This window comes from Nerophis ophidion, linkage group LG13 (assembly GCF_033978795.1).
Source record: "Nerophis ophidion isolate RoL-2023_Sa linkage group LG13, RoL_Noph_v1.0, whole genome shotgun sequence".
Classification (NCBI taxonomy): Eukaryota; Metazoa; Chordata; class Actinopteri; order Syngnathiformes; family Syngnathidae; genus Nerophis; species Nerophis ophidion.
This window is the reverse complement of record NC_084623.1, coordinates 15,958,825-15,973,962: the sequence shown is the minus strand read 5'-3', so window position 1 is coordinate 15,973,962 and position 15,138 is coordinate 15,958,825. Positions and strand designations below refer to the sequence as shown.

The 15,138-nt window shown below is 38.6% G+C and overlaps 2 protein-coding genes across 6 annotated transcripts in view; one reads left to right on the top strand and one right to left on the bottom strand.

The window, feature by feature from the left end:
- Positions 1-10,767, bottom strand: part of LOC133564871 (TRAF3-interacting protein 1-like) — a 36,886-nt gene extending 26,119 nt beyond the window's left edge. Inside the window, exons 1-4 of the mRNA XM_061919411.1 lie at positions 10,645-10,767; positions 5,970-6,038; positions 5,733-5,894; positions 1,626-1,736 (exon numbers count right to left, since the gene is read on the bottom strand). Of these exons, the coding sequence (XP_061775395.1) occupies positions 1,626-1,736; positions 5,733-5,894; positions 5,970-6,038; positions 10,645-10,767 (465 nt within the window). The remainder of the gene's footprint in view (positions 1-1,625; positions 1,737-5,732; positions 5,895-5,969; positions 6,039-10,644) is intronic.
- A 3,699-nt stretch (positions 10,768-14,466) lies between these two features.
- Positions 14,467-15,138, top strand: part of traf3ip1 (TNF receptor-associated factor 3 interacting protein 1) — a 32,129-nt gene continuing 31,457 nt past the window's right edge. For 2 of the 5 annotated variants that reach the window (XM_061918456.1, XM_061918457.1), the window contains exon 1: positions 14,467-14,694. In XM_061918456.1, the coding sequence (XP_061774440.1) occupies positions 14,572-14,694 (123 nt within the window). In that variant the 5' untranslated portion in view covers positions 14,467-14,571. The remainder of the gene's footprint in view (positions 14,695-15,138) is intronic. The other 3 variants (XM_061918458.1, XM_061918455.1, XM_061918459.1) reach the window with 2 other exon arrangements.

Below are 15,138 nucleotides of genomic sequence, written 5' to 3'. Positions count from 1 at the left end.
TTTCATTTTTCTTCTAATGGCAAGAATCAAGTCGGCAGTAATTTGAGTCATTATGGAATATCAGTTTTCCAGGAGATGCAGAAATGTACAGTAGATCACAGAATGTCTTTCATTATTTTATTTTATTTTTGGCATTTTGTGTCATGATGTCACATGATAGTTTGGGCTTTGATTTTCTTGTGTTCTGTGTCATGTCCTCTCCTGGTGCCGCTACTTTTTTCCTACCCTTAGGACCCTGCGGCTTATAAAACGGTGCAGCTAATTTGCGGATTTGTTTCCACTTATTGTCATAATTTGTTGTGGTTTTGATTGCTTGATTGAAACTTTTATTATTAGATTGCACAGAACAGTACATATTCCCTACAATTGACCACTAAATGGTAACACCCGAATTTGTTTTTTAACTTATTTAAGTCGGGGTCCACGTTAATCAATTCATGGTTAATAGTCTTTATTCTACCCAGAGTACTTAAATCGAGGGTCAGCAACCCGTGGCTCTTTAGCGCAGCCCTTGTGGCTCCCTGGACCCGAACACGTTTTAATAAATTTACACAATAACAAAAAAAATTGCCCCTGCTACCAGATTCACGTGTTTTCATGGAGCCCTGAAAACTGTAGTGGGATTTTTTGGTAAAAAAATAATAAGAAATTCAGAATGAATGATAGAATGATCTGCGATGAGGTGGCGACTTGTCCAGGGTGTACTCCACCTTCCGCCCGATTGTAGCTGAGATAGGCACCAGCGCCCCCCGCGATCCGAAAGGGAATAAGCGGTAAAAAATGGATGATTGAATGATTGACCTATTTTAGTCTCCAATTACTTTACATCAAATACTCCTCTTTTAATTTTTTTTTTTGCATATTTTGTGCTTCTGCCATATTTTTTTGCCAAAAGGGCATACAACAAACGAAAAAAAAATTTTTAAATTGAAACATTAAAACAAATGCAATCTGCTAGCAGGTAATTAATAGATTCATTAAATGTTCATGCAAAAAAGTTGATGTATTAAATGATTTATATATATTTTATCCTGGTTGGGGGAAGCATTTTGAAACACTTTCTGCATTAAAGTTGCAACAACTAATCCAAAGTAGGTGAATATACTGTTGCACATTCCTAAAAGAAATATTAATTAATCATGATTTATATAATTTGATATTATATTAACACACAGCATATATATATATATATATATATATATATATATACATATATATACATATATATATATGCTGTGTGTTAGTAAAATATAAAATTATATATTAATAAATTAATTATGAATTGATTAACTAATATTTTTTTAGGAATGTGCAACAGTAAGGGTTTGAACAGTGTGATTTATAATTATTTCATCAGCAAATAAGAATTCCTTATTGGTTTCTAGCTAGAGATGGGACTCATGGCTTTTTTTTTTTTTAATCAAGGATTTAATCACTGGTCGTAGTTACAAGATAAGATTTGATTGCGAATCATTCTAAATTACACATTCAATCAGCCGTGTGTTTATCAAGTTCTTATATGCGATGCCACGTTAACATGCTACATCATTACCGTATATCATCGATCTGGTATCGCAGTATACAGACAATATAACTGAAAGATCCGTCCAAAATGTCGCACTAACCTCTCTGTCCTGTTCGCATCTCTCCACATTCTCCTTGACTGTGTTGTCTCTGGCCATCGCGTCCAACCTTTCTCCTGCAAGAACTCTCTTCACGGCATCCTTGCTTGACATCTGCAGTCCAAGTCAGGAAATGGGACTGCATGTCAACGTCCTTTACATCCAATAGTCTTGTCCAGTACGTTATGCACATTTGACCATTAGAGTTGTATTCAAAGGCCAGTTGTTCCCAACACTATTTATAGAACCAAGTATACCTGGGCCGATAACTCATTTTGCTCGACAAAATATTGACCTACAAATTATTGCTGAAAAATTATATTATTGCAGGCCTCAAATTTGTACTTTTTAGGGTCAAAGTAAGTGTTGCCTGAAAGGAGGGCTCATATTTTAGGGCACAAAGAGGCAAGTTAGAAGGGCACCAAAGCAAACATTATTTTCTTTTGAAGCAGAGGCTCCAAAGCATGCATGCATGCATACATGTACGTGTGTGTGTGTGTGTGTGTGTGTGTGTGTGTGTGTATATATATATATATATATACACTTATATTTTAAAAAATAACAACATTCAATTAAAAAAAAAATATATATATATATGCACACATACATACATACATGCATGCATATATATATATATTTATATGCATATTTATTAATAATATATATTCATATATATTTAAAAAATAAATATATATTCTTATAAATAATAATTATAATATATAGCATTTATATTATTCATATAAATATATATGTATATATACATTTATATATATATTATTTAGAAATATATATTTATATTATTCATATAAATATATATATATTTATATATATATATATATATATGCATGTATGTATGTACGTATGTGTATGTGTATATGTATATATATAAATATATATATATATATGTATATATATATATATATATATATATATACAAACCCCGTTTCAATATGAGTTGGGAAATTGTGTTGGATGTAAATTTAAATGGAATACAATGATTTTCAAATCCGTTTCAACCCATATTCAATTTAATATATTTCAAGATATTTGATGTTCAAACTCATAAACTTTATTTTTTTTTTGCAAATAATAATTAACTTAGAATTTCATGGCTGCAACACGTGCCAAAGTAGTTGGGAAAGGGCATGTTCACCACTGTGTTACATCACCTTTTCTTTTGGCAACACTCAAAAAAAGTTTGGGAACTGAGGAAACTAATTGTTGAAGCTTTGAGAGTGGAATTTTTTCCCATTCTTGTTTTATGTAGAGCTTCAGTCGTTCAACAGTCTCCGCTGTCGTATTTTACGCTTCATAACGCGCCACATATTTTTGATGTGAGACAGGTCTGGACTGCAGGCGAGGCAGGAAAGTACCCGCACTCTTTTTTTTATGAAGCCACGCTGTTGTAACACGTGCTGAATGTGGCTTGGCATTGTCTTGCTGAAATAAGCAGGGGCGTCCATGAAAAAGATAGCAGCATATGTTGCTACAAAACCTGTATGTACCTTTCAGCATTAATGGTGCCTTCACAGATGTGTAAGTTACCCATGCCTTGGGCACTAATGCACCCCCATACCATCACAGATGCTGGCTTTTGAACTTTGCGCCGATAACAGTCTGGATGGTTCGCTTCCCCTTTGGTGTGGATGACACGTAGTCGATATTTTTCAAAACAATTTGAAATGTGGACTCGTCAAACCACAGAACACTTTTCCACTTTTGCATCAGTCCATCTTAGATGATCTCGGGCCCAGAGAAACTGGCGGCGTTACTTGATGTTGTTGGAAAATGGCTTTCGCTTTGCACAGTAGAGCTTTATAATGGGATATACTAGTATAGCGCTTTTCTACCTTCAAGGTACTCAAAGCGCTTTGACACTACTTCCACATTTACCCATTCACACACACATTCACACACTGATGGAGGGAGCTGCCATGAAAGGCGCTAACCAGCGCCCATCAGGAGCAAGGGTGAAGTGTCTTGCTCAGGATACAACGGACGTGACGAGGTTGGTACTAGGTGGGGATTGAACCAGGGGCCCTCGGGATGCGCACGGCCACTCTCCCACTGCGCCACGCCGTCCTTTAACTTGCACTTATAGATGTAGCGACCAACTGTATTTAGTGACAGTGTTTTTCTGAAGTGTTCCTGAGCCCATGTGGTGATATCCTTTAGAGATTGATGTCAGTTTTTGATACAGTGCCGTCTGAGGGATCGAAGGTGACGGTCATTCAATGTGGGTTTCCGGCAATGCCGCTTACGCTGTTGTAACACGTGCTGAATGTGGCTTGGCATTGTCTTGCTGAAATAAGCAGAGGCGTCCATGAAAAAGACGGCGCTTAGATGGCAGCATATGTTGTTACAAAACCTGTATGTACCTTTCAGCATTAATGGTGCCTTCACAGATGTGTAAGTTACCCACGCCTTGGGCACTAATGCACCTACATACCATCACAGATGCTGGCTTTTGAACTTTGCGTCGATAACAGTCTGGATGGTTCGCTTCCCCTTTGGTCCGGATGACACGATGTCGAATATTTCCACAAACAATTTGAAATGTGGACTCGTTAGACCACAATACACTTTTCCACTTTGTATCAGTCCATCTTAGATGATCTTGGGCCCAGAGAAGCCGGCGGCGTTTCTGGATGTTGTTGATAAATGGCTTTCGCTTTGCATAGTAGAGCTTTATAATGGGCTGTACTTGCATAGCGTTTTTCTCCCTTCAAGGTACTCAAAGCGCTTTGACACTACTTCCACATTTACCCATTCACACACTGATGGAGGGAGCTGCCATGCAAGGCGCTAACAGCACCCATCAGGAGCTAGTGTAAAGTGTCTTGCTCAGGACACAACGGACGTGACGAGGTTGGTACTAGGTGGGGATTGAACCGGGGACCCTCGGGTTGCACACGGCCACTCTCCCACTGCGCCACACCGTCTTTTAACTTGCACTTACAGATGTAGCGACCAAATGTATTTAGTGACAGTGGTTTTCTGAACTGTTCCTGAGCCCATGTGGTGATATCCTTTAGAGATTGATGTCGGTTTTTGATACAGTGCCGTCTGAGGGATCGAAGGTCACGGTCATTCAATGTTGGTTTCCGGCAATGCCGCTTACGCTGTTGTAACACGTGCTGAATGTGGCTTGGCATTGTCTTGCTGAAAAGAGCAGGGGCGTCCATGAAAAAGACGGCGCTTGGATGGCAGCATATGTTGTTCCAAAACTTGTATGTACCTTTCAGCATTAATGGTGCCTTCACATATGTGTAAGTTTAACATGCCTTGGGCACTAATGCACCTCCATACCATCACAGATGCTGGCTTTTGAACTTTGCGTCCATAACAGTCTGGACGGTTCGCTTCCCCTTTTGTCTGGATGACACGATGTCGAATATTTCCACAAACAATTTGAAATGTGGACTCGTTAGACCATCAATACACTTTTCCACTTTGCATCAGTCCATCTTAGATAATCTCGGGCCCAGAGAAGCCGACGGAGTTTCTGGATGTTGTTGATAAATGGCTTTCGCTTTGCATAGTAGAGCTTTAACTTGCACTTAAAGATGTAGCGACCAACTGTATTTAGTGACAGTGGTTTTCTGAAGTGTTCCTGAGCCCATGCGGTGATATCCTTTAGAGATTAATGTCGATTTTTGATACAGTGCCGTCTGAGGGATCGGAGGTCACGGTCATTCAATGTTGGTTTCCGGCCATGCCGCTTACGTGGAGTGAATTCTCCATATTCTCTGAACATTTTGATGATATTATGGACCGTAGATGTTGAAATCCATACATTTCTTGCAACTGCACTTTGAGAAACGTTGTTCTTAAACTGTTTGACTATTTGCTCACGCAACTTGTGGACAAAGGGGTGTAAAAATGGAAGTACACTATTGTGCAAAAAAAAATGTTTATCAGTTTGACATCAAATATGTTGTCTTTGTAGTATATTCAACTGAGTATGGGTTGAAAAGGATTTGCAAATCACTGTATTCCGTTTATTTTTACATCTAACACAATTTCCCAACTCATATAGAAACAGGGTTTGTACAAACGGCAACAGGTGGATAATGATGTTATGATTGGGAATGAGAGAATTCGACAAACCTTGTTGATGCAGCACTTAGCAATAGCCTGCAGCAGCTCGTTGGTCCTCTCAGGCTCATGACCAGCGACTATGTGTGCCGGTTTCACAGCGAGAGGCTCTCCCATAACCAGTGCCACCACATCTATTGCTTTCTGAAGGAATGCCATCTTCATTTCTTTGTCCTAGGATTACAATTGTACAAAGGTGGACGTTTTTGTGAAATGTTACCGAGCAAAACACGGTCGGACCTGACTTACTTTTACACACTCTGACCTCAATTCATTCTCTTTGTACAATCCTTTCATGAAACCGGTGGTCCTGATGATCTGAGGGGTGGTATAAAAAAAAAAAAACACATTTATCAGACATCCGTCTACTCCAGACCTGGGCAAATCATGGCCCGGGGACTACATGCAGCCCGTTTGTCACGCCTGTGGATCATGTTTTATTTTTGTCATGTTTGGTCATGTTAAGTTTTGTTTTTTCGGACATTAAGTTCTTGCGTTTTGCACTTCCTGGTTTGTTTTGTTTCCATAGTAACTCATTGATTTTCACCTTGCCCTTTAGTCATGACCCTGTCTTAAGCTCTCATACCTGTTACTAATCATCATAGTCATTATTTAAGCCATTCTGTTTCTGTCCTCGTCCTGGCAACTTCACCTAGTACCTACGATACCTACTATCCTACCTACCTTACCTTGCCGACCTTCATGCCTTGCCACGCTGTTTGTTGTTTTGACCACGCCACATAATTTTTTTGTACTTATGCCTCAGTGCAAGTTTTTGGTTTATTTTGTGAAGTGAAGTGAATTATATTTATATAGCGCTTTTCTCTAGTGACTCAAAGCGCTTTACATAGTGAAACCCAATATCTAAGTTACATTTTTTTAAACCAGTGTGGGTGGCACTGGGAGCAGGTGGGTAAAGTGTCTTGCCCAAGGACACAACGACAGTGACTAGGATGGCAGAAGCGGGAATCGAACCTGCAACCCTCAAGTTGCTGGCACGGCCACTCTACCAATCGAGCTATGCTGCCCCACTTTGTCCCACAGTTAGTGTTTTTGTTCGTTTGTATATAGTTATGCCATTGTGCTGCTTTTGTTTTGAGTATAGTCTAGTTTGTTATCCGCCCTTGTGCGCGCCCTTTGTTTTCCTGTTTTTGTATTATAGGGTTTAAATAAATCAAAATGTACTCACACTCTCGTCTGGCTCGTGCCAATCATCCTTTGTGTGGAAGAAGCAAAACAAATCCAAGTCCAAGTGTGACACCGTTAAGATATTCAATCCGGCCTGCCAGACATTCTAATGACCGTAAGTCTTGAACTATACAAAGTATTTCAATGGTTGGAATCTGCGCTTTTGCATGATATTCTAGTTACTATTGTAATCTAAGTCACGAAGCAGTGTGGGTGGAGGAGCGTTTCCACAGAGTGTTTCCAGAGTGCCAGCCGGAAATGCAGGTGTCAGGGACAGACGCTGAAGGAGATTTTCACAACAAAGTTCTAAAGCTTAGTGATATATCAGATATATCTGATTGTAGGTGGGGTTTATTTGTACCCTCCGCGTTCCTATTTGGCTGTTTTGTTGCATTTCGCTTGATTGTAAAATATGTCAACAGAGGGAGTGTGACGTTCATATGCTGTCAATATTCAATATTTTATCGTTCGTACTTAATAGTCTAAATCCCACATTCTTTATTTTCATGTACATTCTGAGTGTCTCAATCAGTAAAAAAAATAAAAATCCATTCCTTTTTTTAAGGCGGTCTATTATGACGTTTTTAGCATTCATCAATCCATCCATTTACTACCGCCTGTCCCTTTCGAGGTGGCGGGGGGTGCTGGAGCCTATCGCAGCTGCATTCGGGCAGAAGGTGTCGTACACCCTGGACATGTCGCCCCTTATCGCACGGCCAACACAGATTGACAGAAAACAGGGGGAGTGTGACGTTCATATGCTGTCAATATTCAATATTTTATCGTTCGTACTTAATATTTTAAATCCCACATTCTTTATTTTCATGTACATTCTGAGTGTCTCATTCCCTATAGAAAAATAAAAATCCATTCCTTTTCCATTCCTTTTTTAAAGCGGTCTGTTATAACGTTTTTAGCATCCATTCATCCATCCATCCATCCATCCATCCATTTTTCTATCGCCTGTCTCTTTCGAGGTGGCGGGGGGTGCTGGAGCCTATCGCAGCTGCATTCGGGAAGAAAGTGGGATACACCCTGGACAAGTCGCCCCTCATCGCACGGCCAACACAGATAGACAGAAAACTGAGGGAGTGTGACGTTCATATGCTGTCAATATTCAATATTTTGTTCTTCGTACTTAATATTTTAAATCCCACATTCTTTATTTTCACATACATTCTGAGTGTCTCATTCCGTAAAAAAAAATAAAAATCCATTCCTTTTTTAAGGCGGTCTGTTGTAACGTTTTTAGCATTCATTCATCCATTCATCCATCAATCCATCCATCCATTTTTCTACCGCCTGTCCCTTTCGAGGTGGCGGGGGGTGGTGGAGCCTTTCGCAGCTGCATTCGGGAAGAAGGTGGGGTACACCCTGGACAAGTCGCCGCTCATCGCACGGCCAACACAGATAGACAGAAAACAGAGGGAGTGTGACGTTCATATGCTGTCAATATTCAATATTTTATCGTTCGTACTTAATAGTCTAAATCCCACATTCTTTATTTTCATGTACATTCTGAGTGTCTCATTCCGTAAAAAAAAATAAAAGTCCATTCCTTTTTTAAGGCGGTCTGTTGTAACGTTTTTAGCATTCATCCATGCATCCATCCATTTACTACCGCCTGTCCCTTTCGAGGTGGCAGGGGGTGCTGGAGCGTATCGCAGCTGCATTCGGGCAGAAGGTGGGGTACACCCTGGACAAGTTGCCACCTCATCGATAGACCTCACCTCAGATAGACATCCATCCATCCATTTTCTACCGCTTATTCCCTTTCGGGGTCGCGGGGGGCGCTGGCGCCTATCCCAGCTACAATCGGGCGGAAGGCAGTGTACACCCTGGACAAGTTGCCACCTCATCGCACGGCCAACACAGATAGACAGACAACATTCAATTACACATTATTGTGAGGTTTTGTATTAGTGTTCCTAAAAATAGACATTCCTGCCTCCAGATACATTTTTTTCTCTAAAATTGTGCCCTGAGTCAAAATAATTGCCCAGGCCTGGTCTATTCAGTTGTTAATAGAGACATTGAGGCAAGTCGCAGGGCCAACACAGATAGACAGACAACATTCACACTCACATTCACACACTAGGTCCAATTTAGTGTTGCCAATCAAATTATCCCCCAGTGCATGTCTTTGGAAAGTGGGAGGAAGCCGAAGTACCCGGAGGGAACCCACACAGTCACAGGGATGACATGCAAACTCCACACAGAAAGATCCCGAGCCCGGGATTGAAGTCAGGACCATCGTATTGTGAGGCACATGCACTAACCCCTCTTCCACCATGCTGCCCTATTTATATTTGTATATACCCATAAAATGTATTTTTACGTATAGAAATATATTTGTTCTTATTATTAATATACTCGTATGTGGGGGGGGGGGGGGGGGGGCGTGGCCTGCGGACCTGCAGCGAAGCGGGCGTGTCAGGGCTGGCTTCGAAATCAGCGACAGGTGCGTAGATGGCCCATCTAGGCCTGCTTATATAATCACTTGTCACTCTGTTAAAAGGATGCAGCCGGGGAGGAGAGGAGAGTTAGAGCAAAAGCGAGAGCGAGACTGATACACACGAGAGACAATTGCTGAAAAGCATTAAAAAAAATAAAAATGAATCAGTATTCTGAAACCTTGACGCAGCTGTCATGTCGATAATTGGTGGTCCGAAAAAATCCAGAGGAAAAAGACCTCCACACCCTAAAATGTATTTCACATATAGAAGTATGTTTGTAAATATTATTATTTTTATTGTATTCATATATTTATCTTCAGCTCTGCCATCCGGGAGAAGCTCGAAGTGAAGCCGCTGCTCCTCCACATCGAGAGGAGCCAGATGTCGTGGTTCGGGCATCTGGTCAGGATGCCACCCGAACGCCTCCCTAGAGAGGTGTTTAGGGTACGTCCAACCGGTAGGAGGCCACGGGGAAGACCCAGGACACGTTCGGAAGACTATGTCTCCCGGCTGTCCTGGGAACGCCTAGGGATCCCCCGTGAAGATCTGTACGAAGTGGCTGGGGAGAGGGAAGTCCGGGCTTCCCTGCTTAGGCTGGAGCCCCCGTGACCCGACCTTGGATAAGCAGAAGAAGATGGATGGATGGATGGATGTATATTTGTTTGGATCTGTATTCATTTTTCAGGTTCATCATTCTAAAGGAGTAGTTCTCAAACGTTATATTAATTTCAATGAGCGACATTGATTTGAGATACAAATGTTTTGAGTTAAGAGCTCCATCACAGAACCAATTAGGTTGATAAATTGAGCTGCTACTGGCTGCGTAAATATTACAGGAAAATAAAATGTGAACAGATCAAATTAATAACTACTGAATGAATACTGACAAATGTCCAAATAATACATTTATGAAATACATTTGTAATAATGGTTGAAATTGGCATACATGCTTTTGCTGTACAAATTAATGATTAATAATTGTTCCCATATGGCAGAATAATTAATAACACTACATAGCAAACTGAAATGCACGTTAAAATGCGTGATTAATCACATATCTAAATAGAATCAATTATTTTAAATACACTTCTGTTATTATGTAATAAGAATTTATATTTTTTGTTGTTTCAATACTTTGTATTTATGTTTGATATTTAGGTATCGATCCAATACCAATACGGTGTTGTCCCGACTCCCGATAACAACATCGCCTTTTTCAGGTAACATTGGTATAATTGTGTTCGCTTTTTCTCTCAGTTTATTCAAAGACAAAGTCTCACCTCAGCAAAGATGTCGTGCAGGTATCGAAACGGCGGCTTGCTGAGCAGCCGCTCGGTTAATATCGGCTTTTTTATCACCTTTCCGAGCGAGCTTTGTGTCTTTTTGACGACGGCGCCGTTCATGGCGGCACTTTCTGTCCACGCTCGGGTGTTTAATTATCTCAATTTAAAATTTTAAGCAGACTTTTTTTGGGGTTGGTATTTCATCTATGGAGCACGAACTACCCAGTTTAAATTATTGGTCTTTATTGCGTCACAGCGCGGTGATAGATGACGTCACTCTGGACACGTTACGGATAATATGCAGTCATCGTCACTGAAATTAATACATTATTACATGTGATGTCATGTAAATGACACATCATGCGAAAAGGCTGTCTTGAAAATTAATCAAATAAAAAAATAAACGAAAACAATATTTTTTATTATATATATTATAATGTGAAACGTAATATGCACGACAACATACGGGTTTGTATAAACCACTTACGCATTATCACCACTAGAGGGAGACAGTGTATTTTCTTTAAATGGAGACAGAACAATGGCAGTAAGTTTAGGTATAAAAAATGGCTTTGTAGAAAAAGGATGTTTTATACTAAACACGTTTTGACATCGTCACATTTTGAATTAAAAACTATATATGCAAATACTGAAAAAAGCTAAATTTGGGTGGGCATTTTTGTAGTATGACAAGTTTGTCTATGGCAGGGGTCACCAACCTTTTTGAAACCAATAGCTACTTCTTGGGTACTGATTAATGCGAAGGGCTACCAGTTTGATACACACTTAAATAAATTGCCAGAAATAGCCAATTTGCTCAATTCATCTTTAACTCTATGTTATTATTAATAATTAATTATAATTATCTTTGTGGAAACACTGATCATCTAAATGATTTCTCACAATAAATATATATTTTTGATGACATGTTTTAAATAGGTTAAAATCCAATCTGCACTTTGTTAAAATTTATAACAAATTGGACCAAGCTATATTTCTAACAAAGACGAATCATTATTTCTTCTAGATTTTCCATAACAAAAATTTTAAAATAAATTCAAAAGACTTTAAAATAAGATTTAAATTTGATTCTACGCGTTTTCTATATTTGCCAGACTATTTTATTTTTTATTTTAATCATAAGTTTGAATAAATATTTCACAAATAATCTTAGTCGAAAAAACAGAAGCTAAAATGAAGAATTAAATTAAAATGTATTTATTATTCTTTAAAAAAATAATTTATTTGAACATTGATTTAAAATTTCAGGAAAGAAGAGGAAGGAATTAAAAGGTAAAAAGGTATATGTTTTTAAAAATCCTAAAATCATTTTTAAGGTTGTATTTTTTCTCTAAAATTGTCTTTCTGAAAGTTATAAGAAGCAAAGTAAAAAAATAAATGAATGTAGTTAAACAAGTGAAGACCAAGTCTTTAAATTATTTTCTTGGATTTTCAAATTCTATTTGAGTTTTGTCTCTCTTAGAATTAAAAATGTTTTGCAAAGCGAGACCAGCTTGCTAGTAAATAAATACAATTTAAAAAATAGAGGCAACTCACTGCTAAGTGCAGCTATTCGAGCTATTTTTAGAACAGGCCAACGGGCGACTTATCTGGTCCTTACGGGCTACCTGGTGCCCGCGGGCACCGCGTTGGTGACCCCTGGTCTATGGCAATTCATATTTGTTTACACCGTTATTGGTTTGGTTCGTGGTTTTGTCCGTTTTTTTTACAGATTCACTTCTCTTTTTTTTTTACAGTTTTCATTTAATGGCAGATATTTGACGTGGGTGGGGAGAAGGACCTGTGGGCGGAATTTAGAGTGCGTGAACATATCTCCAGGTTTTAAGTAGAGACGCATTGTTGTTATTGACTAATACCCTACAGCAGTGGTTCTCAAACTGGGGTCCGTGTACCCCTCGAGGGTACTTGAAGGTATGCCAAGGGGTACGTGATATTTTTTTAAAATATTCTAAAAATGGCCACAATTCAAAAATCCTTTATAAATATATTTATTGAACAATGCCTCAACAAAATATGAATGTAAGTTTATAAACTGTGAAAGAAAAATACAACAATGCAATATTCAGTGTTTACAGCTAGATTTTTTGTGGAAATGTTCTATAAATATTGATGTTAAAGATTTCTTTTTTTGTAAAGAAATGTTTAGAATTAAGTTCATGAATCCAGATGGATCTCGATTACAATCCCCAAAGAGGGCACTTTAAGTTGATGATTACTTCTATGTGTAGAAATCTTTGTTCATTATTGAATCACCTGTTTATTTTTCAACAAGTTTTTACTTATTTTTATATCTTTTTTTCCAAATAGTTCAAGAGAGACCACTACAAATGAGCAATATTTTGCACTGCTATACAATTGAATACATCCAAAACTGATGACATAGTGCTGTATTTTACTTCTTTATCTCTTTTTTTCAACCCAAAATGCTTTGCTCTGAAAAAGGGAGGATTTTTGGGTTGGTGCACCAATTGTAAGTGTATCTTGTGTTTTTTATGTTGATTTAATAAAAAAAAAAAAAATTATGCGGCCCGGCACCAAAGGCCGCGGCCCGGTGGTTGAGGACCATTGCTTTAGGGGATAAAAAAAATTAAAAATATAAAACAGGTCAAAGTAATAATATAAAATACAGGAAATATAAAAGCAGTACATTGTAAAATACATAATACTACTGGACATTTACAAGACAGGACATTATACACAGACTTCCAAAAGGTGTTAGCAATTCTGTTCAAATCCAGGCTGAACATGTTTCTTTAAACTGTGCATATGAAACGTGAACGTATTTTATATACATTTATTGATTTAAATGGTGCTAATATTATTTTTATTAATGATTTAATTTCCCTTCTTATAATTTTATTCATCTTTAAGGACTTTGAATTGCCTTGTGTACGAATTATGCTCTATAAATGAACTCTCCTTGCATCAACGCAATACTTACTTACTAAAGTACTTACTAAACCAGTGGGTCTTAACCTGGGTTCGATCGAACCCCAGAGGTTCGGTGAGTCGGGCTCAGGGGTTCGGCGGAGTTCAAGACACACCTGACTTTTCGTGTAAATAAAAACTTCTCCCTATCGGCAACGGATACGGCAACATCAGAAGTCACACTGATTTGCAGGTGTGTAATTTGTTTTGAGTTCATGCACTTTGTTGGTTTTGTTCTTTGAACAAGGTTATGTTCATGCACGGTTCATTTTGTGCATCAGTAAAAAAAAACATGGTAACACTTTAATATGGGGAACATATTCACCATTAATTAGTTGCTTTTTAACATGCAAATTAGTAACATATTGGCTCTTAACTAGTCATTATTACGTACTTATTAATACCTTACCCTAACCCTCTAACCCTAACCAAATAACTCTAAATTAAGTCTTTGTTACTTATAATATGTTCACCTAGTGTCCAAAAAACTCTTACTTAAGTCTTTGTTACTTAGAATATGTTCCCCATACTAAAGTGTTACCGAAAACATAAAACTTTGGCTTCAATTTGAAAAAAAAAACATTTTATTTTTCACTAAAGAAGGGTTCGGTGAATGCGCATATGAAACTGGTGGAGTTAGGTACCTCCAACAAGGTTAAGAACCACTATACTAAACTAACATATTAAACTGTAGAAATAAAATACATAGGAAGAAGGATCTTTGAGCCCTAATGGAAAAATAGTGTGAATGCTTGACGGGCGTAGTGCCGTGTTCTCCCGGCAGATGGCAGTGCAGGAGCATCGTGGATAACAACGACCGAAAAAATCCACAGAAGAACAAAAAGCTGGACTCATTTCCCATCAACAGCCAAACTCCCTGATGCGCATGCGCGGTCGTAGCTTGCCTCATATTGAGACGCGACACGGTTTGATTACTTTCGCTTTAACCCTGTTTTGCTTAAAAAGACTGCCAAAATGAACGCGGCAGTGGTTAAAAAGACACAAGACACCCTCGGAAAAGTGATAAAGAAACCCCCTTTGACGGAAAAACTGCTTAGCAAACCACCATTTCGATACCTGCACGACATCTTCAGTGAGGTGAGACTGATATCGATGTTTCGATGAGATACATGGTGTGTGTGTCGTATTACTTTATTTTTTAAATGGCTATGTTTCATCTATTTTTTGAAAAAGATGTGGTTAGATAGTGTTAGCGTGAGCTTAGCGAGTGTATTAGTGAGTAGCCAAGAGGCTTAGCACATTTGAAGTGTAAACCCTACAAGATACAGAATTTGTAAGAGGAGGATGCTTGCATGATATCAGGTGAGTGTTGTACAAAGTGATAAACTATGCAAGACTGATGGTTGTGCAGCCCGTTGCTATTGACGCTGAGTAAACAACTACAGCGTTGCTAGATTCCCAGAAGGGACGGACAAACCCAACAGAACACATTTTGCTGCCATTTTCTCATGCAAATTAGTGAAAAAATACCAACCATCTACAACAAAAAGCTTTGCAAAACATGACATGACTTTTGCAATA